Source organism: Monodon monoceros, unplaced genomic scaffold, assembly GCF_005190385.1.
Source record: "Monodon monoceros isolate NGI ecotype Baffin Bay Population unplaced genomic scaffold, NGI_Narwhal_1 Super_Scaffold_14, whole genome shotgun sequence".
Classification (NCBI taxonomy): Eukaryota; Metazoa; Chordata; class Mammalia; order Artiodactyla; family Monodontidae; genus Monodon; species Monodon monoceros.
The window spans coordinates 4,971,419-4,998,198 of record NW_021703770.1 but is presented as its reverse complement, the minus strand read 5'-3'; the positions used below and the strand labels follow the sequence as shown (position 1 = coordinate 4,998,198).

The window sequence follows — 26,780 nt, the reverse complement described above, 5'->3', positions numbered from 1 at the left end:
CGATAGGCAGAAGACTAGGTTCCTGGACCCAGAATTTATTAACCTGTTCTTTTGCTTTTGTTGATCCAGTACAAGTTTTCTTTTTCTGAGTATTACTGTGTGTATTAAGACTGACGACCGGGGTTAAGATGTGAAGATTCCACAGTTGAGTAAAACACATTTCCTCTTCCAAGGAGTACAACCTGAAAGGAAATGTTTTAAACCGTAGTTTGGTAAGTGGGAGAAAAGAAGGCAGGAGGAGAGGGAGTGTGGGGGACTAAGAGGGTCGAGGTGCCTGGAGGAGCCTCCCAGGCCTGCCAGACTCTGCTGAGCCCGGGAAGGGCTGGCTGTGTTGCGTTTGTCCTTTACAAAGAAAAACTGAAAGCCCCTTAGACCCCAGATTAAGTCCAAGCTCTTAGCCTGGATGGATGACTCTGCCCCTTACTTCCCCACCCTGGCTGCTCTGCTCCATCAGGCTGGCCGTCTTATTTCAGAGAAGGTCCGTAGTGCCTGAGGGCTTTTGCACTTGCTACTCACAGTGCAGGAAAGTCTCTGTTTCCAGATCCTTGCATAGGATGCAGCTGAGCTGACCATCACAGGCCAGCCTGGTCTGACGTTGCCCAGCCCTCCATGACTACCCACGCTCTCAGTAGTTGGCTTCTGCCCACCTCCGTAGACGCTTAGCAGTAATTAACAGACGCTGTGTCTGAGCTTCTGTTTTTCTTGTTTGTCATCCGGCTCTTCTGTGAGCAGATGGGGCTCAGTACGGACGCGGCCATTGCTTGTTTCGGTTCTTCACCCAGCACCTAGAACATGTCTGCATTTCACCAGTGTTGTAGCGAGAATAACACTTCCTGAGGGCTGGACACTGATGTCAGTACCTGTGTTGTTGATTTTGTCAATATTTTAAGAAACAAAGCAAAGTGGGTTTTGTTGCCCTTCCTCCTGCAGATCAGGAGGAGAGATAGGGGATGTGGCTCTGAGCAGATTTCAGTAGAGGCTGTTTTCCTCTCCCCCACTAGCCAGGGCAAGTGGTCTCAGGATTCTTCCCTGATCTTGCCTGTGAGCACTTGGGGGTTGGGGGTGGTGGTGGTGATGAGTTCCTGCAGGGAAAACCTTTGAGAAGGTATCAAGTTTCTTAATTCTGGGCTTTTGGTCTTCTCTGCTCTCACGCTCGTCCCCCGTCCAAAGAAACAGGTGCTTGAGTCTTATCTCTCCCCGCAGGTGTCTGTACTCTCTCCAGCTGTGTGGTTAGTGTTTGCCTTGGCACTTCAGCATTAGTTTGTATTCTGTTCCGTTTTCTTCCTGTTTTAAGGGTGAAACTGACGTTCTTTACAAGCTCTACATCTGAGCTGAAATGGGTAGTTCTTGGAACACGGTAATTTTGAGAAGCTGCAATGAGTCCAGAATGGCTAAAGTCAAAAGCAGGAGAGTGGTGAGGCTGGGGAGGTGAGCAAGGGCTCCGAGCCGAAGAAGCAGAGTAAGCAACAGGTCTGTAGCTCCTCCTTTCAGCCAGCAGGGCTTCTGAACAGGCACGACTGACGTTTTACACAGGCCCCTTCCTCGCTGTGAAGGGCGGCCCCATCCACGCTGATGTGTGACTGCTAGGCCTTTGACCACTAATGCAGTGGTGGCCCACAGTCATTGTCACCAGGTACTCTGGCCATCTCCAAACGCCTGCCGGGGAGGCGACGCAGCCTGGGTGGAGACCCCCGTCAGGCAACCAAGCCCATCGCCCTTGTGTGGCTCAGCTGTGCAGACGTTCAGCATCCACATGCCTGGTTCTACCTCACACCCCGACTCCCAGACAGAGCTCAGCCCCTCGACCCACCTGGGTGGCCTGGGTGCGGCCGTGTTGTTCCAGGTGGTGGCTTCTCGGCAGCCTTGTACACGTACAAGGTGGGCATTGTTCACCCCAATTTATGTATGTTCACGATAGTTAAATTCATCCACTCATTACTTACTGATTTGTCAGCACAGAGAGTGCACAGCCTGTCGGCTGCTCTGCTAGGTGATTTTTGTGCATTTTCGTATTAATTCATACATCAGGCGCCCGCAGTAAGCGGTTGACCCCTGTGTTGTGGATGAGGCGTCTGCAATTCACGGGGGTAACTTGACCAGGGTGATGCAGCTAATGCGCAGTGTGTGGTGACAAAGAAGAGAACAGAAGTGCTTCCGATGGTCAAAATGTGCGTTTGTATACTTTTTGTGAGCAAAAGACTAATAGAAGTTAAATGGAGAAAGAAAACTGCAGATAAAATGCTCTTCCTTCTTATATGGAATCTCGTGGTTTTATGTTTTATCAAGTGACTTTGAGTAAATCATATCATTCTGTGGACTTCAGTTTCCTCAGTATGAAATTAGATGTTTGGACTGGATGTTTTCTAAGGTCTCTTAATCTTTATTAATTGGGAGATATTTAACTGTTACAGACGTGATATAAATATGGTTGTTTGAATACAAATTAATTTTTATGCTATCCTTGAAACCTGCTAAAATGAATATAAATGAATTAAAAAGGCACTGATCTATGAAGATAAGAATGGGAGTGTGAGACAACAATGGACAAACGATGTTAGTAAAATTCGGTGCTGCACTGTATTTACAATAGCCAGGACATGAAAGCAACCTAAGTGTCCATTGACAGATGGATGGATAAAGAAGATGTGGCACATACATACAATGGAATATTACTCAGCCATAAAAAGAAATGAAATTGAGCTATTTGTAGTGAGGTGGATGGACCTAGAGTCTGTCATACAGAGTGATGTAAGTCAGAAAGAGAAAAACAAATACTGTATGCTAACACGTATGTATGGAATCTAAAAAACAAACAGAAAAGGTTCTGAAGAACCTAGGGGCAGGACAGGAATAAAGATGCAGATGTAGAGAATGGACTTGAGGACACAGGGAGGGGGAAGGGTAAGCTGGGACGAAGTGAGAGAGTGACATGGACATATATACACTACCAAATGTAAAATAGATAGCTAGTGGGAAGCAGCCGCATAGCCCAGGGAGATCAGCTCGGTGCTTTGTGACCACCTAGAGGGGTGGGATAGGGAGGGTGGGAGGGAGACGCAAGAGGGAGGGGATATGGGGATATATGTATATGTATAACTGATTCACTTTGTCATGCAGCAGAAACTAACACACCATTGTAAAGCAATTATACTGCAATAAAGGTGTTTAAAAAAAAGAAAAAAAAATTTTGGTGGCTGCAAAATACATGGATAAATGGTAATGACTTTCTCTGGTGAAGACCAGAGAAAGCAGAATCCTGAGCTTGCAGGGCAAGAGAAAGCCAACCAGAAACATGCCTATTAGTGTGGGAAAACCTCGAGAAGACTCAGGAATTGTAGATACCAGTTAGCTGCATGTGAATTTATGGGGTGGAACTGACAAGAGGGAACTTGGTGGAAAGTGTGCATGGAAGTAGTTAGATCCCTGGATCCTCTCCCCAGCTGAGAAAACCAGGCGTCTGCCCTTCTTAACCTAGCAACAGACGAGAGATTTCCTGAAGAGTTTGAATAAGAGAAACTTTAGGTTCGAAGACCCAGATGGATACAGCTGAGGGCTGCAGTGAGATGCCACACTGAAAATGTGGGAATTATTTCCTTTAAATAGAGGTGTGTGTGCTTCATAATGGGATTCTTCGTATTCTGGCAGCCAGGGTTATGTACCTCCTCCTAGGAAGTTGGGGAATTCCTATTCAGGGAAATGCCTAGCACAAGGAAAAAGAAATACAGATATTGATATTTGAGTAGCTTTGGGTGAAAAAAGTGGGCTGCTGTGTTGCAGTGAATTGTTATGTCCAGTTGTCAGATTGCATGTATGAAAGCAGAACATCCAGGTAGCCTGTTTGAGCCTCAATTTAAAATTTTTAGAAACAAATAGAGGATTACCAGTCATGTGAGGAAAGGCCATAGTGTAGCAAGAAACAGATTCTGAGAACGTGGAGGGTAAGGGGAATCTGTGGAAAGAAGCAGGCTCTGTGAGCTCCATGGCGTCGGGGAGGGGACAGCTACCGCCTTTGACGCCTCAGGAGGATAAGAATTTGTATTACTTCCATGAAATGTCTCCAAAGTGCCATAAGGAAGGGACAGATATAAGAAAATGCTGTTAGTAGTGAAACATGTGGTAGCAGAAATGAGAGAATCAGTAGATATGTAGGAAACGTAATTAAATCTCCCAGAAAGTAAGACAGAGGGAGGAAAAATCAGAGAAACTTAGAGATCCAACTCAGGAGGCTCAATATCCGATAGTAGGATTTCCAGAAAGATAAAGCAGAGAAAACAGGGAACAAGAATGAGGGAGGGTGGGTTGAGACATTGATTCCCCCCCCCCCGCACCTTGTAGTAGTATTTGATATTTTAAACTCTGTAGACCTCACTTCTATATTTTTAAAAGTAATTTACTTAAAATTAAATTTTAAAAAGCAAAAAAAAGATGACATGTAAAGGTTAAAAATAGACAATTTAGTTTTTGTTGAAGACCAATAAAATGGAAAGTGGGCAAGGAAAAAATACCATTTTGACTTTTTAAAAGTACATATTTCAGGAAAATTACTTTAATTACCATAGTTAGAGACACGAGGAACGATTTTGTCTTAAAAACAGCAATGGCACAGCAGTGGCATGGCTCATGGAAGGTGGCTGATATCACAGCAGCAACTACGTGAGTTTGTGATCAAGAATCCTGCCAAAGAGAACAGTTTCTCTCGTGGTAAATAGGGCTGACTTTCTATTTGGAAGCAAGAAGAATTCATAATTATTGTAAGGCTTTTAGAAGTTGTGTGAAATTCCTATCAATAATTATTTCATTCAGTTGTATGTATTTATTCTCTTTTAATGTGCTAAGCATTGTTTAAATGATTTGTTTATGTTGACCCATTTAATCCTCAAAATACCCTGCAAGGGGAGGTCCTATTGCCGTTCATCATTCCCACTTTACAGATGAGGAAACCAAGGCCTAGTGACCCCGAGCCCAGGGTCACTCAGCAGGAAAATGGAAAAGCCAGGTTTTACAACCATGGCAGTCTATCCTCAGAGTCCGTAGTACCCTTAATTAATTCACTGCTACTCTGCATGCTGAATAAAGAGCCCTCCGCATCTAGGCTAAATAGATAGGTGGATTTTGTCATAAAGCTTTGGTCAGCCACTGAAGGCGTAGCACTCATCTAGGCCAGCGCACTCAGTGGTTGATTAACCGAGGCTTAAGTGCTGACCAGGTGGAGGAACCCAGACACTCCATGGTGACCAGTTTAGTGCACATTACAGGACACTTGGTGTCGTTTTTCCTCACCAACAGTCTAATTCCAGCACTGTTCGTGGTTGATATTGAATGCGTGCTGAAATTGTCAGGATGGCAACTAAGGAATTCTGGGAATTAACTTCATTTGTTGATACAATTTGTAAAATACAGCCATCGCTGAAGTGATTTGGTAGAAAGAAATACATCCTTTTTTTGTTTGTTTGTTTTAGCCCTGTTTTATGTGGTTTGTGGGAAACATTATAGGGTGATGCATGTAGCAGTAACTTAAATACTTGTCGTTAGTCAATGATGTTTAGCATACTGACTGCAGTGTTTCCTAAAATTCAAGAAATAAATTATTTTCCTCAGATATGAATGTTACAAATTTGTTCTTTTGTTTCTCCTAGTTCAACTTTGTGGGAAAACTTTTGGGGCCACGTGGCAATTCTCTGAAGCGCTTGCAAGAAGAAACCTTGACAAAAATGTCCATCCTTGGAAAAGGCTCCATGAGAGACAAGGCAAAGGTAATACTTATTATAAACAGTGGCTACTTTTTTAGTCAAGTTATATAATGTACTTTTAGATCATCCATGGTATTAGTACATATTATATAAAAGCTAACTAGGACCTCAAATGAAATTATGTGGAAATGCTATATAGAGTGATATATTTGTGATACTATTTAGAAAATTCGGTCACTCTGGCCAGTTTCAGAATATGTAGTATCTTAAACCAAATCTGTAACTATTATTTTTATTTATAGAGTGAAATTGTAGCACCTGTGCTTTTGATTCTAGAAGCAATACCTTCTAGAAAGTACAGTGGTATTGAAATTATCATGAAGAGAAATGAAAGTTATCTATAGTCTCACCATTACTATTTGCATTTTAGATTAGTTCTTTCAGGTCTTTTTTTCTACGCCTGTGTTTCATATTGTTGACTTTATAAAGTATATGCTTTTATTTGCCCTTTTTGCCTTTCTTTTGATATCCTATGCATTTTACCAAGTTAAAATTGATTGTAAATGTTTTAATAATTACTTCCAATTCTAACACATAGTTGTTCTTCGTGCATGTATTCACATAACTGCCTCCTCTTCTAAATAAGCTAAAATTACTGAGTTATTTTTATTGATCACTTGCTTAAATATACCAATTCTGAAAGAAATTTTCACATTTCATAATGTGCTGTCGCTTATGTTGTTCTATTATTACTTTGTTGTTCTCTCATTATTAAAAAGATTTACATTACAGAGAACAAAATCCACATTGAGTGATCACTTTCCATGAAATGATTGTTAGACAAAACAGTTATTTAGACAAAATCCAGCCTCCTCACAAAAAGTCCATTTAACAGTAGCTTTTATAATTAAAAAAAAAAAAGCCACCATTTGTTTATTGAGCAGCCACTGTGAGCCAGGTACTCTGTGAGACATTTTACATGCATTACTCCATGTTATCCTTGGAAAAATGGTGACAGATACATAATATTTTCCTTATTTTATGTAAGAAAAGTGAGATTCAGAGAAACTAAATATATTATTGGGTTAATCAGGGAAGTTCATTATATTATTTGATTAAAACATGGCTATATGTCAGACTCATATGGGATGTTGTTTAAAAATATAGAGACCCGGACTTCCCTGGTGGTCCAGTGGTTAAGATTCTGCGCTTCCACTGCAGGGGGCATGGGTTCGATCCCTGGTCGGGGAACTAAGATCCCGCATGCTGCCCAGTGTGGCCAAAATATATATATATATATATATGTATGTATGTATGTATGTATATATGTATGTGTGTATGTATGTATGTGTGTGTGTGTGTGTGTGGAGAGAGAGAGAGAGAGAGAGAGTGAGTGAGTCCCATGCACCAACCTGTTTAGGGTGAAACCTCAAAATGAATTTCCAGTAGGTGTTTAAAAGAGTCTAATGCATGGCCAGGTTAGGTTGACTGCTCACTAAACACCACTGTCTCAAATGATGTTACTCTGATTCCCTGACTCACCTATTCTGGCAGTAGGAGCAAGTGGAACTGTATATTGGTCAGTTGGTCAGAAATTATGTGTATCTTGTTGGAAAGTATCCCATCCTTGCTGATATCTTAATTAAGTTTTCAGGAAGGCCATCTGGTAATGAGGTCCATGATATGACCAGTGAAGCCCATAGACTTTGTGCTGCTCTTGTTTGTTGTTAAGGGAGTTCCTTGGTGAGAAGCAACATTTTGTGCTGTGGCGGCAGTGATCAGGGCCCCCAAAGATCCTTTTACAGGTAGAAGGGAAGCAGGGAAGGCAAGTCTTTAACCAGATTATATGTCCAAAAATAGCAAGTGCCTGGCTGTGCATTTAATGAAAGGGATCCTAAATAGCATAGCAGGGCTGGGTGGTCCTCCCAGACCATATTGCCATTTTAAGGACTGGTGGTGGTTCTCTGCTGCTGGCGTATTAGACAGTCAGCAGTGGCAGTAGCCTGGAACCCTTTTTGAGGGGAATCCATGTTGTGGAGTAATGCATAACCGCTCTCCCTGTGAGGGTGGGATGAACTGGGAGATTGGGATTGACGTATACCCTCTACTACTATAAAATAGATAACTAATGAGAACCTACTGTAGAGCACAGGGAACTCTACTCAGTGCTCTGTGGTGACCTAAATGGGAAGGAAGCCTAAAAAAGAGGGGATGTATGTATACATATAACTGATTCACTTTGCTGCACAGCAGAAACTAACACAACATTGTGCAGCAACTGTACCCCAATAAAAATTAAAACAAACAAACAGAAACAAGACCTCTTTCCCTGTCACCATAGGTACTTTGTTCATGAGTCCTTTGAGTAGCATTGAGGTGGCTGGGGAATGAGGTGCTTTGACATCTGCTACAGTGGGTCCCCTTGGCTGCCTGGTCACTGAGTGCATGCTCTGCCTCACATGGGGCTCCCTGTTCTTACACACTTGGGCCTCTTCCCAGACCACTTATCACCCCTTCACTAATCCTCTCATTTCTTTGTCCTTGACCACATGGGTCAGCAAGTCAACGGGGGGATTCTGCAAGTGGCTGATCATTTACGTTCCATCAAGACGCCTAGAAACTGAGGAAGTAGCGTAGTCCATTGGGCCCACGGTCAACGGCCTAGGAGCAGAAGCCCTTCACCTCTTGGCCCCTAAACCCCACTTCCATCGGTGGCCTTCAGCATTTGCTCAGAGTCTAGTCTGTGAATCCTCAAACTGCATGAGTGTTTCTTCATCTCAGTGTGCAGTCATTCTAGTAAAAGGTCCCAGATACTTACTGGGAAGACTGGGAGGAAGCGTCCAGTGCATACACACCAGGAGACGTTACGGTTACTATACTCACGCAGCCTTCTCCTCTAGAATTAGCTTAGCTCTTTTGTTCTCTGCATCTCTGGGGCAAGCAGGGATCTGATCTTAGGCCAGGAGGTGAAAAAGGGTAGCAGTAGTAAAGCATGAAAATTGTCATCTCCTTTCAAGGAACTACCTTGGCTGTTCGAGACAGGCTTCTGCCGGTGTGGAAGGCTCAGTGGGACTTTAGCGTTCGTATACTCAGAGTTATTTGAATCTTTCCAAATGTTGCCAGCCCAGCTCTCAGATTTTCACTGTCCTCCGCACACCGTCCTAAGTCTCCCATAGCGATGACCAGGCAACGTGCTGGTCGTTAGCACACGCCTGAACTCTGCCTGGTCTGTTGACTCCATCAGCCTGTGGCCATAATAAGCAGTAGAATCTTCCGGGATGCTTCTGGCTCTGTGGGTCTTGGACTGATAATGCCGCGTGCTGCGTCTGTCATGTCCTTCTTTAAGTTCTTCAGTACAGTAGGAACAGCCCCTTTCACCCCACCCGGCCCACCGTGTCTCCTTCTCGCCTGTCATGCTGTGCCAGGTGGTCCATCAGTTACACCTTCAAAAGCACTTCACTGACAGTAACCACAGGTGATAATTTAAGTAGACAGGTGTCCCATCTGCTGTATCGTAATCAGATCCTCACTGCCTGAACTCTTGAATACTGATTTCAGTTGATCCTTTTTACTAATTTTTAGTCTACAGAAAATTCTCAGTTAACAGTGTTTATTTCTAAAGAGATTTCCATTCCTTAGTATCAAAATCTCATCCTTTTAGATTTTCAAAGTGTTCACCATTTAAATTCTAATGTGAACATAATTCATTTTCTTCTTGTATTTGCTACATTGATGATATTATAGGAGTCATTACTGACAGGTATCAGGTGGTTATGTAGCATAATAATCACTATAATGCTGCGGTCTGTGGAGTCTTCAGTTTGTGCCAAACATGCTAGACATTTTGCCCACCTCATCTATATTATAGAATAATAGAATAATTAATACTGTTTTTATGTAATAATAGTTATCGTTACTATATTTATCATTCGAGTGCTTATTACGTGGTAGGCATAATTCTAAAGACTTCCTGTGTCTTTCGAATTACTCCAATTCCTTTATTACTAATAACTCCTAATGACTGTTATAATCACTCCTTTATTACTACAACAACCCTTTGAGCAGTAGGTACTACACTATTATTATCCATTTTAAAATCACCTCTTCAAGATGGGGATAAAGTAACGTCACCAGTCATTGGATTTGGGGTTTGAAAGCAGCACTTCAAACATAGTCTGTGTTCTTCCCCAAACACTGCATTGCCTCTCATCATTAACCCAAGAAGTAACCCATTCATAACTGCTCAGTCTATGCAGCTGCGTGACAGCTGTGGTTATGGTAAGAAGGCCTTCCTGTTCCAGCTTAGGTTTGTAATAGCAATGAGAATGTTTGCCTATGAATCAACAATTATAATCTCTCATTAAAAGCATTAGTTTGGTGCCATATTAGAAAAAGATAAGAAATGTTCATTTCAGTAGTTCATGCTTTCAAAGACGAACTACTGTGCGTAGAATCCAGTTTCTAAAACTTCAGCTGTGAAAGGCAGAGTCAGAGCAAATGATTGAAAATGTTCCGATTAGAACAAGAACTAGTCCACCGTTGGCATGAAAGAATAGTCCTTTTCTTTTTTTTTTTTTTTAAATTTATTTCTTTTTGGCTGCGTTGGGTCTTCGTTGCTGCGCGTGGGCTTTCTCTAGTTGTGGCGAGCGGGGTCTACTCTTGTTGCGGTGCGCGGGCTTCTCATTGTGGTGGCTTCTCTTACTGCGGAGCACGGGCTCTAGGCATGCAGGCTTCAGTAGTTGTGGCGCACGGGCTCAGTAGTTGTGACTTGCGGACTCTAGAGTGCCGGCTCAGTCGTTGTGGCGCGTGGGCTTAGTTGCTCTGCGGCATGTGGGATCTTCCCGGACCAGGGCTCAAACCCGTGTCCCCTGCCTGCATTGGCAGGCGGGTTCTTAACCACTGCGCCACCAGGGAAGTCCCAATAGTCCTTTTCATACTTGACAAATTTTGAAGGAAATGCGTAGGATATTATGGTAGCTTATGTTTGCTTTCCCTTCAAAAATATTTTTCTTCTTTTCTTTCAGTTTCTGGCCCACTTTCCATAAATGTGAAGGAAACTAGCATTTACTGAGTGCCTGCCACGTAGAAGGCAGTGTCCTGGGCACTATATATACTGTCTCCTGGGCCAGGCCTTTACACAAGCTGCCTTTGTAGTCTTCTCAGTGGACCTACATTAATATACATGTGTTAACCCCAAATTGATTTTGCAGACTAAGTGTTGGATTACATATAACCTGTTCAAACTCACACACACACCTGGTGACCACCATGGCTAAAATTCAGGTTTATCTAACTCTAAATCCCCTGCCCTTTTCATGCTCTTTATTTTGATATGTCTTTTCTTTGTAAAAATTCAGATTAGTTAAGTGACAAAAGTTGAAGCCTTAAGGGGTGAAGTCAAGGGCCTGTGTGCCTTGTCATCCTCTTGGCTAATTTTGGAATCAACAGGTGCTGTTGCCAGGAATTCCTGGGTTCTCTCTCCTACGGGGTGGGTTTTTTGGAGAGGCTAGGAAGGTTTCCTGCTGTTTAGAAATCACTCTAGGTGTAGGTTCCTACTAATCTTAATCTCTGTGTCTGGTTTTAATGTTGAGAACAAAGACTATTAAAAGAACCCGATGCTGCAATTGCTACTCTAACAAAGGCTTGTTAGAAAAAGATAATGGAGCAAAGTTAGTGGTCCCTTAATGATCTGGGGTTTTTTCCCCCCGAATTTCATTATATCCACCAAAATTTTTTTAAATGTTTCTCATAATCAAATCCTATAACAAAAGTTTTCATTTATTTTTTTCATTGTTTTATTCTCAGATAGAGTATAGTGCCTGGCATGTAGAAATGGTTTTTTCTATGAATGAGCAAATGAACATAGAAATGAATAAATAATATTTACCTATTCATTCAAAAATATTTGTTGAGCATCTACTACCTACCAAGCACTTTTCTAGACAAGGAGCATGCAGCCCCAAACAAGACAATCATGGGTTCTGCTCCATGGTGATCACCTTAAGTGAGAAAAATTAGAAAATAGACGAGCAAAAAGTAAGGCATTTTAGATAGTGGTAAATGCTTTGTGACAGCTCGGGGGCCCACAGGGTGGCCAGTGCAGAAGTGAGCTTGGTTGCTTGGCCAGTCTGAGGAACACGAAGCGGTTCTCTGCAGCGCCTGGAGGGGTTGGGCCGGGTAGTCTGCCGAGCGCGTGGCCTTGGGGAGATGGCCGGAGGACTCCTGGGCCAGAGGCAGGACTTGAGACCCCTCCCACAGCAGCAGGAAGCCTTTGGGGTCTCCATAAAGGCCTGGGGACAGCAAGATCAGATTTATGTTTTAAACTTTCTTCCTTAGGCGGTGGTTGCTGTTGGGCGAACCTCTTGTGATAACCACGTGCCAGATAAGCTCGGGTAGTTTTTCTTTTCTTTTTCTTTTCTTACAGTGACACCCTTTTAAACATGATTTTTCTTTTTTCAGGAAGAAGAGTTGAGGAAAAGTGGAGAAGCAAAGTACTTCCACCTCAATGATGATCTCCATGTTCTGATTGAAGTGTTTGCCCCGCCAGCAGAAGCCTATGCCCGGATGGGACATGCTCTGGAGGAAATCAAAAAGTTCCTCATTCCGGTTAGTACAGTTTTTCTTGATAGTTAATTTGTACTTTAAAGTCCTCCCTTTGTTTTAATCCTTGACAGTTCTTATCAGTAATTGTTATTTGCATAGCGCTTTGCCTGTTACAGTGTCCCTGTGAATTACTTGGCATCATTCCTTCTTTACCTGTGAGGCCAGGGATTTTTAAAGAGATTGGGTAATGCTGCAAGAAAGTTGAAGAGCACAGTCACTGGTGTGCCTTTGGGGTCTCAGGCCCTGAGCCTTGCTGTGACACTCAGTCACTTCACAAATTCGTTGCTCTCGAGCGTGAGCTCGTTGGTGCGGTCCACGTGCCGAGCGCTGTGCTCAGTGTTGGTGTGTCGCGTGAGTAAGCGCAGCCCCACAGGAGGCTTTTGTGGTTTAGGGGAGCGGGAGCACGTGGTTTCTGTGCAGCGTGAGGAATGCTTGATGGTGTCGGAGCGGCGGGCACAGAGAGGAAGGCACTGTGTGGGTGTTTATGTTTTTGTTAACAGTTGATGGTCTTTTTTAATCCTTTTCAGACACCCTGACATTGCTGAGAATGTGATAATTTGAAGAGAATTTGTCCCTATTTCCATTACAAAAGTTAATTTCGGTCTTTTGTATAATTTGCATATTCTAGATTTAAAAAACAAAAACTTGAACACATTGGTTCTTCAGACAGTTTATTTTAGAGAAACTGTCACATCTGCCAAACAGCTGTCTGGGATAAGACTGTGACTGTGTTCAGCGATTCCCAGTGGTGTAGTAGACTGACTTACCTACTGTAGCATGTGTCATGATTATGTTATCTGTGAGGAAGACTGTCACATTTATAGGGAAAGGACGTTTTAAATCATGATTGTCTTGGAAAAGCCAGGGCATAAGACCATATTAACTATTTTAATTTGGGAGCTTAACAGAGTTTTCATTAGTTCCCTCAAGCCAGTGTGATGATCCTATTATTCATTTAGTTTAAAAACAGAGCTTTTGAGTGCTCTCTATTTGATAGACACATGTGGACTAATAAAAGACATGGCCCCTGCCCTTATGGAGTTTATATAATGGGAGAGACAGGTAAGAATCAGATATTTATATAAATGACTTTAAAATTGTAACTCTGACAAGACCAAGGAGAGATTTAATGTCCCTGTGGTCATTCAGTGAGGACGAGGGAGTGCCGGCTTAGCCAAGTCGGACAGACTCTGTTCTCCAAACGTAGCAGCAGCCGTCCTCCCACCCCATCACTTCTCACTCTTCCGCCAAGAGGTAGGCTCCAACTTCTTTCACCTTGAATCTGAGCTGGCCAGAAAACTCTTTGCCTAACCCAAGGTCGCAAAGAATTTCTGCTGTGTTTTCTTCTTAATGTTTTATGGTATTAGCTCTTGCATTGAACTCTATGATCCACTTGAAGTTACTTTTTGTGTATGGTGTTAGATTAGGATCTAAATATATCTTTTTCTATGTAGATATCCAGTTGTCCCAGCACCATATGTTAAAAAGACAATTCTGTCCTTACTGAATTGCCTTGGCACTATTGTTGAAGATTAACTGAATATAAATATGAATTTATTTCAGAATTCTCAGTTCTGTTCCACTGATTTATATACCTGTCCTTATGCCAGTACCATACTCTTAATTACTTCAGCCTTATAGCAAATTTTGAAATCCAGGTTGTGTAAGTTCCGCAACTTTGTTCTTCTTTTTCGAAATTGTTTTGGCTATTTTGGCTCCTTCACATTTTTATGTATATTTTACATTCAGCTTGTCGATTTCTACCAAAAAACAAAAAAACAAAAAAAAAAACCTTGCTAGGGTTTTGATAGTGCGTTGAACTTATAAGTCAATTTGGGGGTAATTTTCCATCCTAACAATATTGCACCTTCTTGTCCATGAACACGAAATGTCTCTCCATTTTTTTAAGAGATATTAAAATTTTTTCTTAGCAGTGTTTTATAGTTTTCAGGATACCAGGCTTGCATTTCTTTTGTTAAATTTATTTCTGAGTATTATATACTTTTTGATGTTATTGTGAACGGAATTGTTTTTTTTTTAATTTCATTTTCAGGTGGTTACTTGTGTATAGAAATGCAGTTGATCTTGTTTGTACCTTGTGACTTTGCTGAATGTGTTTATTAGTTTCAGCGTGTGTGTGTTTAATGGAATTATCAGGATTTTCTACATACAGAATCATGTGATCTGTGAATAAAGAAAGCTTTACTTCTTCCTTTCATATCTGATGCCTTTAATTTTTTATTTAATTTTATTTTCTTCCTTATTACACTGACTAGAACTTTCAGTGCATTGTTGAGTAGCAGTGAGGATAGACACCCTTTCCTAGTTTTCAGTCTTTTACCCGTGAAGTGTGATGTTAACTGTGGGGTTTCTTTTGCTGCCCTTTATCATGTTGAAGAAGTTCTCTTCTGTGCCTGGTGGTAAGAGGTTTGGGTTTGTTGGTTTGTTTTAGTCACAAATGGGTGTTGGGCTGTGCTAACTGCTCTTCTGTCCATTGAGCCCCTCACGTGGCTTTTCTTGTTCATTCTGTTAATAACGGCGTATTGCATTTGTGATTTCAGATGTCAGGCCAGCTTTGCAGTCCCAGGTGAAACTCTACTTGGTCGTGATATGTAATCCCTTTTATATGTTGCTGGAAACATATAAAAAACCCTAATAGTTTAATGATTATTACATCTATAATCATGAGGGATATTGGCTTGTAGTACAGTATTTTTATAGACGTTTCTATTAAAGCACACATCTAGCATTTCTGGTGCTCTTTGTTTCTTTATGCGGATAGAGTTGACATATGGTGTTACTTGTTTTCAGCCTGAAGGACTTCCTTTAGTCTTTTTTGTAACACAGGTCTGCTAGCAAAAAAAGTTTTTTTCTCGGCGTGTCTTTATTCCACCTGTATCCTGAAGCTTAGTTTACAAACGTACCCACCTGTATCCTGAAGCTTAGTTTACAAACATACCTCTTTTTATTGCGCTTCACTTTATTGTGCTTCAGAGATACTGTGTTTGTTTTGTTGTTGTTTTTCTAACAAATTGAAGGTTTGTGGCAACCCTGTGTCAGGCAAGTCTGTTGGCATCATTTTTCCAGTAGCATTTGTTCACGTCATGTCTCTGTGTCACATTTTGGTAATTCTCACAATATCTCAAATGTTTTTACTAATTTTATATCTGTTATGGTGATCTGTGATCAGTGATCTTTGATGTTACTACTGTGACTCAACTGAAGGCTCAGATAATGGTTAGCATTTTTTAGCAGTATTTTTTAATTAAGGTAAGTATTTTTTTTTTTTTAAGACATAATGGTATTGCACACTAATAGACTACAGTGTAGTGTTAACCATAACTTTTATATGCACTGGGAAACTAAAAAATTCGTATAACTGGCTTTATTTCAATATTTGCCTTATTGCGGTGGTCTGGAACCAAATCTGCAATACCTCCAAAGTATACCTGTGTATAATTCTTGGTCGATGGTTTTTTCTTTTGTGTGGTAGGAGGCCATTCTTCTGTTTTCTGGCCTCTACTATTTTTGATGTGAAGAGTCATTAATTGTTTTGTGGTTTTGTATGTAATCTGTTGTTTTTCTATTGCTGTTGCTCAGACCTTTTTATCTTCGATTTTCCACTATTTGACTGTGGTGTACATGTTTATCTCAAGCGAATATGTGAATATGTGGGTTTGTGTTTTTCTTCAAATGTGTGGGTAGTTTTCAACCATTGTTTCTTTAAAATTTCTCTGCCTTTCTCTTCCTCCTCCACCACCCCCCATCCCCTGGATTCCCATTATATGTATGTTGGTACATTTGATGGTGCCCCACAGATCTCTGAGACTCATTTTTCTTCATCCATTTTTCTCTGTGTTTTTCAGACTGAATACTTTTAATTAACTTCAAGTTCACTGATTCATTCTTCTGCCATCTTAAATCTGCTGTTGAGCTCCTCTGATTAACTTTACATTGTAGTTATTGTGGATTTTTTTAATCTCTTTTTTTTTGCTGGTCCAGATTTGGGCCCTCTCCTAGGCAGTTTCTTCCTGCCCTGGGTATAGGTGACACTTTCCTGTTTCTTTGCATGTCTCTTAGGTTTTTGTTGAGAACACCACATTTTAAGTAATGTATTGTAGTAAATCGGATTCTGATTCACTTTATTCCCAGAGGGTTATTGTTGCAGGTTTTTTTTTTTTCTTTAATAATTTAGTTGGACTAAATCTGCAAAGCCTGTCTCCTTCATGGTTTAAAGTTTTGTTAATTGTTTTCCTTCTCACTTTTATTTTGAAGCCTGGCCTGCTAGGATTTTTCTCTGGGTCAGCATTGCTGAGAGATCAGCCAGTGATTTGGTCAGAGGGTGTGCTCAAACACCTGTGTCAGTAAGGCTTCCCCCATCTGCTGATGGAACTGGGTGTGCATTGGGGAGTACATCCAAAGGCTACTCAGTTTTCCAGCCTGCCCTGGCTTCTCCTTTCTGCCAGGAATCCTCGTGTCTCCTTTGTACGTACACAGACGCACTGTCAGGCGAGGAGGCGCGGGGCACTTCAGCTTTCTCCCGTTCTCTGCTGTACGTGTGCATAGCCCTCCATTCAGCCGGAGACGTGCAGAGAGCTTATCGAGCCTCTCCGTGGCTGTTAAATTTCTGGCTAATTGGCCAGTCTGTTTGTTGCTTGCCCCACCCAGAACGTGATTATTCGGCGTGCTGATTGACTGGTCTTCTCTATTCATTTGCTATCAGAATTGCTACTGATGTTGACAGTGCTGCTGGGCATGGAGTCATTTCACACTTGCTTCAAAATCAGGTGAACATCCGTCACTGGTTTTCACGGCTTTCCCCATCCTAGTGGAACTTCTGCGTCATCTGGGCTGGGGAGGAGGGGTGGGAGCACAAGACTGCCACAGACTCCCACTCTCCTTTCCAGAGTCCTGAAGCGGTCGTTTTTAACTGTTTGGTCAGCTTTTATTGTTGCTTTTTATGGAAAGGCTTTGCTGAGCTCCTTGCTTAGTTATCCTGAAAGTCCTGTGCTCTCTCATAACCTTTCATTTTTTTTTTTTTTTTAAACTTAGGTTGTTTTGGATCTCTGTCCATACGAGCATATGTAAAGTTTCACTTCATCCTTTTTCATGTCTGCATAATATTTCATTATATGCGTGTTCCAGAATTTATTTAATTAGTCTTCAAATAATGGACACTTACTTCTTATAGATTATAATTCAAACAGTGATCCCAGGATTAACCTTGGACATAAATATTAGCATATTTGGGCAAATATGTCTGAAGAGTACATCTCTGGCTAGTTGGAGAACCCACTGAATTTTTAATAAATTACTTTTAATGATTTTATTTTAAGACTTTTTTCCTATTCTCCAGGCTAACACATTTAGATAGATCCTAAACTTACTGGCTAGAGAAATCCCATTTACACATATTTAATTAGAATTCTAATCAATTTTCTACTCTTCACAATTGGTGACAGTGTTGGTGTTAATGTTATAATAGTTTCACTTTTCAGGTGGGGAGTTGAAGTGATAATTTACTAGTGACTAGCTTAAAATGTAAAATTGTAAAAATAATTTAATCTATAAGCTACCATATGTGATTTGGTTTCCCTGCTGATCTAAAAACATTATTTCAGAGACCAATAAAATTGTAACTACAGTGTGTATGTCAATAGTGTCTATCTGACATCAGAAGAAATAGTTACCTCACGTTTAAAGAAGTTGTCTAAAATCACGTAGCTGGTCAGCCCGATTGGGTAAATTCAGGCTTAACCTCAGATGCGATTGACTCAGATTCCGTTTTTTTGCTTTTTGGGGTTGTTTTTTTCCCCTCCTAACTACACTGTCTGCTGTAATGTACTTTTACACAGATGATGTTTAAAATAGGCTTTAATTCTAGTTTTCGTGGCACCACTGTAAATCACCTAACTTTACTTAGAGCAATGCTTTTCTTTTTTTTATTTTTCTTTTTAAATTTTTAATTGTATTTTTGAATAGGGCCTCAGTTATCTTCTTTTCCCATGAATCAATTTTTAACCACATACAATTTTATGTCCTGCCTCCTAACACTTTTCAACAGGGCCAATATTCAGCATTTAGGTAGCACATTTTATTTAGAATGTGCTTTAAAAATAACTTATTAATCACACGTTTTTAGTAAAATGGTAAGGAGCATACTGTTAGTAGGCAGAACCCACCACGGATTCAGAGGTTATCTGCCAGGAGCCTGCCAAGGGCCAGCTGTGATGACACACCCTTCTCTGTAATGTGTGGGGCCTTCCTTTCCACTTCTGTATCCATATCTTTAACTTCTGAATTTCTAGTTCCTATGTCTGATTGCTCTACAACAGCTCAATTTTTGTGTGCTATAGACCATTGCAGACTCGACCTGTACAAAATTGATTAAATCATGATGTCACTTTGTTACTCTCCTTATCTTCCAGAAACCAGTCAAACTTCTTGACTTTGCTCATATACCCCCATATCCAATATTTTACCATTTCTAATAAAATTAGGCATTATAAATAACTCCATATCTACCTGTCACCATCCTTCCTGCCACTTCCCTACTCCAGGCCATCTTTACCACGTACTGGGATTACTTAAGTGCTTCCATCTGGTGTTTCTGCCGCCAGTGTGGTGTTTTTTCCTTTTAATATCTTTATTGAAATATAAGTCACACGGCATAAAATTCACTCATATAAAGTATACAGTTCAGTGCCTTTTAGTATATTCGCAGAGTTCTGCAGCTGTCCCCCTAATCTCAGCTGGGCCGTTTGTATTACCTCCCAAAATGAACCTTGTAACCAACAGCCGTCACTCCCCATTCTTCTCCCACCTTCGGCAACCACTAATTAGTTTTTGTTCTTTTTACACAGCTTTTATGGAGATGTAATTCAGATACCATACAGTTTACCCATAAGGTATACAGTTCACTGGATTATTGTATATTCACAGTTTTGTAACCATGACTACCAACTGGTTTAGATTTTTATCATCCCCCAAAGGAACTCCATAGCCATTAGCAGTCCCTCCCACTTGGCTCGCCTACCTTCTCACGCTCCTCTGTCTTACATCGCCACTAATTTCTCTCTCTAGATTTCCCTGGGTTTTTTTGACATTTCATATAAAACACGTACAGTATGTGTAGTCTTTTGCCCTGACTTCTTTCACTTAACATACTGTTATCAAGGTTCATTCAAGTTGCTTTTTATTGCTGGATAATATTCCATTTTACAATATCCCACATTTTATATGTCCACTCATCAGTTGAGGACTTTGGGATTGTTTCTACTTTGGGGCTATTATGAATAATGCTGCTGTGAACATTCATGCACACATTTTTGCATGAATATATGTTTTCATTTTCTTGGGTATTACCTAGGAATGGATTTGCCAGGTCATATGGTAACTCTTTGTTCAGCATTTTTGAGGAGCTACTATGTGGTTTTCCGAAGTGGCTGGACCATTTTACATTGCCACCAGAAAGTTGTAAGGGTTTCAATATCTCTGCAATCTTACCAACACTTGATATTGCTTATCTCTTTGATTACTGCTATCCTAGGGAGTATGTTCGTGGTATTTCATTGTGGTTTTTGTTTGCATTTCCATAATAATTAATAATGTCGAGCTTCTTTTCTTGGGCTTACTTTCTGTTTTTCTTAGAGAGAAATGCCTATTCAAATCCTTTATCCTTTCAAAATTAGGTTATGTGTCCTTTTATTATTGAGCTGTGAGAGTTCTTCATGTATTATGAATACAAGTTGCTTATCAGGTAATAGGGTTTCAAAATATTTTCTTCTATTTTGTGGGCTGTATTTTCACTTTTTTGATGGTATTTTTGTGGCACAATAGTTTTAAACTTTGACTTGGTCCAATTTGACTGTTTTTTCATTTGTGCTTTTGGTATCTTAGCTAAGAAATCATTATGTAATATAGGATCATGAAGATTTACTTTCACGTTTTCTTTCAAGAGTTTTACAGTTTTAGCTCTTACATTTAGGTCTCTGATCCATTTTGATATAATTTTTGTGTATGGCAGAAAGTAAAGGGCCCATCTTATTTTTTTGATGTGGATATTTATTTGTTACAGCACCATTTGTTAGAGACTATTTGAAAATCAATTGACTATAATGGATAACTGGGCTCTCAATTCTATTTCATTGATCTTTATGTCTATCTTTTAAGGCAGTACCATACATTCTCCATTACTATAGCTTTATAGTAAGTTTTGAAATGAGTTCATACCAGTCTTCCAACTTTGTTCTTCTTTCTTTAGATAGTTCTGGCTAAACTAGACTCTCCGTAACTACTAGTTGATTGAGTTGTAAATAATAATGCCCATATATCAGTTACGTGCCATTTTAATTTTATTATAAATATTTCACTTGGAAAGTATGCACAGCAGAAGGAGATATGGCTGACTGTAGAAAATTCTAGTTTAGGGGGAGAATACTGTTTGTTTTTTTTCTTTTTACAACAATTTATTGGTAAATTTTCATTTCAACAAACTCAAGTCTTATTTTATGAATTTAACTATTTTCCTTACCTTTTTTTTTCCTATTAAAAATTATTTGCTTCTTGTCCTAAATTCTTTGTTATCTTCTGTCTTTTGTGTAGGACTATAATGATGAAATCAGGCAAGCACAGCTCCAGGAATTGACATATTTGAATGGTGGTTCAGAAAACGCAGATGTGCCAGTTGTTCGAGGGAAGCCTACCTTGCGTACAAGAGGTGTACCAACCCCAGCAATAACCAGGTAGGTGTGATTAATTGACTTACCTTTTTGTTGTTAGAATAGGGTACCATGGCAACAGTTTTAATGTTTCCTTTTTTAACGGGCAAGCGACTTTACCAGTGTATTGGTACAAAGCCTATAGGAATACATTCAGGCAATATGGTGTCCTATTAAGAGGATTCACTGTGGACTGAGGTATTCCTGGGCTTAAATATAACCTGTACCACTTACTAGCTAATGACTGTAGATAAGTTTATTTAATCACCCTCACGTTATTAATCCCCTAATTCTTTGAATGTAAGTCGTAGCTTTGATGCACAAATGGAGACAGTGGAAGCTTGTGTTTTCCCAGTGAGCGCAGACAGTACCAGGCTAGTTCATTGCCGCACCCCCAGTGTTGAGCAGTGTCAGGTACCAGGTGAGTGTCCCGATGCTTGTTGTCCTTTTGTGAACCGTGTAAATGCTCTGTGGTATCTGAAACTCCAAAGCTTGTCCAGGCACACTGAATTTTTATTTCTGTCTCGGAATCATGACTGCTTTTATCATGAAAAATATGTTAATGAATTCGTAAGTCAATTGAAGCAAACTATAAATTGAGACGTGACTCTCAAACTTATTTGAAAATTATTTTTAATTTTTGCATTTTTGCCCCCAGAAGAACTCAGTGGAAATTAGTAACACAGACTTTTTTTCACTGGTGACTGTATATATTTTTTCAGGTAGAGTTTTGCATGAAATAATTTAAAATAGGTTTCTTCCATTTATCCAAGTTCCTTTGGAGGAATAAAAAGTGAGTCCCCCTGCTGAGTGCTGATCGACACGCTGTCAGAGCAGTTACAGACAGGTGTTACTGCACTGTAAAAGGAACACAGATCTGGGCGTGGTACCAGGTGGGTTTTCTCTGTAAAAAACAGGCTAATAATAATAGGATTGCTGCTGATGATTTAATGAAATAATTTATGTAGCTGTTCTCAGTAAACGGTAAATCTCTGTCACTTCCATTTCTCCTGTTAAATAATTTACTTGCACTCATAGGAAATTACGTATTTGCTATATTCGTTTCCAGTGGCTGTTACAATGAATTACCACAAATTTGGTGGCTTTAAGCAATAGAAATTGGTCATAGTTCTGGAGGCTAGATGTCTGAAATCAGCTTTACTAGGCTAAAACCAAGGTACTGACCGCTCTCCCCCTGGAGGCTGTAGGGGGGAATCTTCGTGGTGACCCTCCCAGCTTCTGGTGCCTGTAGGCGGTCCTTGACTTGAGGCCATCGCACTCTGCTCTCTCTCCTTCTTAGCGCTGCCTTCTCACATCTCCAGTTGCCTCCCTCACAGAGGGATACATGGGATTGTATTTATAGAGTCCACCTGGGTGATCCAGGGTAGTGTTTCCGTCTCAGGATTCTCGACCTGATGTCACATCTGCAAAGGCCCTTTTCTCTAAATCAGGCAACATTCACAGAATGAATATCCCTTGGATAGAGAATATAGATAATAGAGCACGTGCAGTGCCATCATTTAGGGGATGCCCTGTTCCTTAGACCAGGTCTTCCATTTTTACTGAAGATAATTTCTAATCTAGTTGTCTCATTTTCAGTTAAGTTGAAAATGTTATGTTATGAATCGACAAGGAAAGCAGAAACTTTCTGTTTTGAGGGAGTGTAGTATCCGGAGAGATACCTCCATCTGCCCAGATGAAAAATTATTCCTCTTGGTGACAGCCTATACCCTGCTTGCCATTTTAAGCTTTTCCGTTGCCTTGGTAGTGGGTATTTTGGGATGGAAATACCGTTCAGGTCACATTTCAGACCCAGTGGTTCGCTTGTGGAGCAACGGCTGGTTCGTGCTGATCCAGCACCTGACGCGGGGCACTTCCGCTCCCCACGTGCCAAGGAGCCAGGCAGCGCCTTCTTCCCTCCATGGGATTGTGGGCTTGCGTGGCACCAGATCGTTCAAATACTCTGTTTTCTACAGTGTGAAATTCATGTTCCTCTAAGAGGCATTCAGTTGCCCTTCTGTTCCTTTTCTTAAGACCTCTCTCCCAGTTGGTCTTTGTTCATTACTTTGCCAGGTTTCCTGCTTTAGCGCCTGCCTCCCCCCGACACAGCCACTGGGTTAAAGGGTGTGCTCTGCCGTTCCAAACCTTTGTTCACTGCTCCTGTGTCTGCAAGTCTGTGGTTCCGCTCTCTAACCCTCTCACCTGTTTAAGTCCTACTTGTCTTTACATCCTGAACTGAAACTTACTTTAACAGACACTCACATTGTGCCTACTACTGACTGAGTGCTTTCCGAGCACGTCACAGATATTAACTAGGTTAAGCCTCATAACAGCCCTGTGAGGCGGGCACTGTTTTGCTAAAGTCACCATTTCACCGATGAGGAAACCAAGGCCAGAGGAGTCAGTTACTTGCTCCAGTCACTCAGCTGGGGATTTTTAGAGCCTGGCTGGAATGCAGGCAGTCTGGTTCCAGAAACCATGCCTCTCCCTCTCTTTGATCCTTCCCTTCTGTTTTTATCCAGAATCTTTTTTTTTTTTTTCTTCCACTCATTCTCCCCTTGCAGTTTTTCCATAGAACTTTCATTCTGTCACTTTTCTTATATATTAATTACAGCACAATTAATACAAACTACGATGAAAAGACGTATTTTTGCTACTTTTTCTCATCAGATCACATATAGTAACTTGCTAAGTTAATGTCCATCTACCAGAAGAAAAATAAATTAATACGGAAAATAATTAGGATAGAAAATTACAAAAATCCTAAGGGTGAGATTAATACACAAGAAGGTACATGTTATTTTGTAGGGTTGGCAAAATTGGTCTTCAGATCCTGCTTTGAGCTTTCTAGTGGCCAAAGCGGAGGAAAATATGGTTTTAGAACTCACAGCATCTAAATGGCTAAAAACAGTCATAAAACAAAAGGCAAATGCACTTATTGCAGCCTAGCGCTTTCTAGTCCTGGGACCACTGGACGGTCATAGGTAGATCCTCGCTACACTCAGTCCCTCAGTAAGTCATTTTGATTTTAGCTCTGAAATAAGCCTTAAACCTATTTTTCTTTGATCACCTTTTCCACCCTGCACTCCAGCCAGGCTGGCCTCCCTTCTGTTCCTTGAACAGGCCGAGCTCGTTCCTTTCCCTGTCCTTTGCCTTCACTCCTCCTCCTTGGAAGGCCTGTCTGCAGTTGCCTGCCTGCCCCTCAGCATCCTGTTCTCAACACACACAGGCACCATGTCAGAGAAGCCTTTGCTGGTTGCCTTGTTTGAAGTGGCCGCCCCCATAACCCAGAAGCCGGCCCACAGCACCCTTCTTGGTTACATGGTAGCACTTATCAAACTGAATTTACCTTTCTGACTTGTTCACTTTTTCATTGGTTACTCCTCAGTATTATGTAAAACCTTAAGGGCACTTGTGTCCCTAATGTTTGGCATATAGGAATCACTCAGTAAATACATGTTGAGTCAATACAGTACAATCGCAAATTCTTTAGACTCTTCTGATCAAGTGTTGACCATTTACAACATTTTTTGTTAGTGTAGTTCTTGTCTGTCACGTGACTAGATTACCAGGGGATTAGCTTTTTGGGAATGGTCACATGGACAGCACCACTTTGGCATTTCACAGCAGAACAAGTCATTACTGGAATCTTCATGAATGTTCCCCACTGGTATCACTTCAGGGTAGCTTTCTGCTGAAAGATGTAAATGATCTAAAAGTAAATCCTGCAGAAGGGAGAAATAAGTATTTTAATAAAACCTTTTCATTCAGTTTCAAATGAGAGGACTAAACTTACTCCTTTTTAACTTCGGAGATAAGGAAGTCTCTTTACTTCCGTTCTGCCCTGTGCAGCCCTGTGGTACGTCACCTCCCTAACTCCCCACACGGACCCCAGCAGAGAACACATCAGGGAAGGTTAGGACTGACGCCACTCCAGGCAAACTCTCTGTTTAGCTCTGTGGTTTTCCCCGTAGGGTCTCCACCGCATATATTGCCTGCTGCCCTGGTGGTCTGGGCTGGACAGTTCTGAGCCCTCAAGGATGCTCCCTTCCTTTCCCCTCTTCAGAACAGCTGGCTAGTTCTGTGTTGCTTCCCCACTGGCCTTGTCTGGCCCTTTCCCCAAGTAGCAGGCAGTGTTCTCTCCCTGCATGTGTTACCAGAAAGAGCAGGAAGAAAAAGTGAACAAAGCAGATGAAGCCTGTCTTTCTGAGTAGTAAGTACGCATTCACCAGCATTGGGTGCCGAACGTGGTGGTTTTGTTTCAACCTGGGACATGAGGCTGACCCATTCACGCGGCTTTTATCAGCTTTCATCAGATGGGGGAAATTTTCAGCTACAGTTTCTTTAAAGAGTTTGCCTTCGCCTTATCTCTTCTTTTCTTGGACTGCAACCCCATGTTAGACCTTACGATTGCACTTCCCAGACTGTATGCCAGGGTGCTGGGATGCTGCCTCACACTCACAGGGCTGCCGTGGAGAGTTTAGATTTTCATGGGACCACTGCAGTAGCCGGCAGCTTCCAGACACTGCATGAACTGTCAGCTTAAGTTAATCATTTATTGTTTTAACTCTAGGTCATGCCCCACTGATTTCAGTGACATCATATCTTTGTAAAACCGGCGTCTCAGCCGCTGCTGTGATAAATACTAGGTAGCCACAGTTGCTCTGCCTGTTGGGCAGAGCACGTGACTTCCCCAAACCAGGGGATCAGGTGGGACTCGGTCACTCTCATTTTCTCATCCACACAGATTTTCACATGGTACCTATTCTCTTTTTAAAATGGATTGTGAATAGTATCATAGACGCTAAAGATTGTTTTAATGACAGAAAATGATCCATTCTTCTCCGCAGTATGTGAGAAATGTTATCGGGAAAGCTGAATAGTTAATATATGGGCCATAAATATTTCACCAGCATATGATATGATTTATATTATTCTACCAATCTCTATTAAAAAGTCCTTCTTTATCATTAAGGAAAGGCTGGATATAGGAAAATGGTATTTCTTTTTCTACTAGCCAAAATTATAAGAATTTCCAATTTTAAAAACCCATTAATTTGGGATGTTATGTGAACTATGTGATTGCCTCCTGGATCTACCTTCTGAGGACCTTGTACCACCTGACCTGTCAGAACAGCCACTCTCCTCTCCTTCCTTCCAACCCTGTGTCTACTGTCCGTGCCTTTCTTAAAACCCTGACAGTGGTTGACCACACGCGTGCCCCGCGCCCCGGGCAGACACTAGAGGACTTTTCTTGCACACGAGCGTCTCTGCTTCTCTTGCCGTAAGACCTGGACTGCCCCTCAGTCCTCAGCATTCACTCCCTTGGGTCCACGTGCTCTCTGAGTGTGTGTTAGTGCAGCCACGCTGGAGTTGATTAAGGGGAGGCAAAAGGAGAAAAACGTGTGCTTTCTTTTAAAATCACCTTAGTAGGCTTTGGGAAGGCAATAACTGAGGCAAAGAATGTGCCAAACAGCGAGCAAACTTCTGACAAGAACTTGTAACTTAAGTGCAGCCTGGAACAGACACGTGAGAAAAGCCGCTGAGCACGGTTCTCCTGCTTACGGTGCATCCGCGCAGCCCGAAGCCGGGTGTGGGTTCCCGGTCCTCCTGTCGACTCCAGTGCCGGCTGAAGGAAGGCTTGGATACCCATCAGGCCAACTGACTTTTCCTAGAATAATGTCAAGCAAGCGCCGCTGTCAGGCTACAGCCCTGGAGGGTGGAAGGAGCCCAGTGAGTGTTTGCTGTGCAGTGGGCGTCTCATCCC

The 26,780-nt window shown here is 41.4% G+C and overlaps 1 protein-coding gene across 10 annotated transcripts in view; it reads left to right on the top strand.

Annotated features, from left to right (window-relative positions):
* KHDRBS3 (KH RNA binding domain containing, signal transduction associated 3) overlaps nucleotides 1-26,780 on the top strand; it is a 272,767-nt gene that overhangs the window by 100,037 nt on the left and 145,950 nt on the right. For all 10 annotated transcript variants that reach the window (XR_003793559.1, XR_003793561.1, XR_003793558.1 and 7 more), the window contains 3 exons: nucleotides 5,637-5,753; nucleotides 12,150-12,296; nucleotides 20,898-21,037. Coding sequence is in view for 6 of the 10 variants with exons in the window: in XM_029222868.1 (XP_029078701.1) it covers nucleotides 5,637-5,753; nucleotides 12,150-12,296; nucleotides 20,898-21,037 (404 nt within the window). In the remaining 4 variants the exon portion in view is untranslated. The remainder of the gene's footprint in view (nucleotides 1-5,636; nucleotides 5,754-12,149; nucleotides 12,297-20,897; nucleotides 21,038-26,780) is intronic.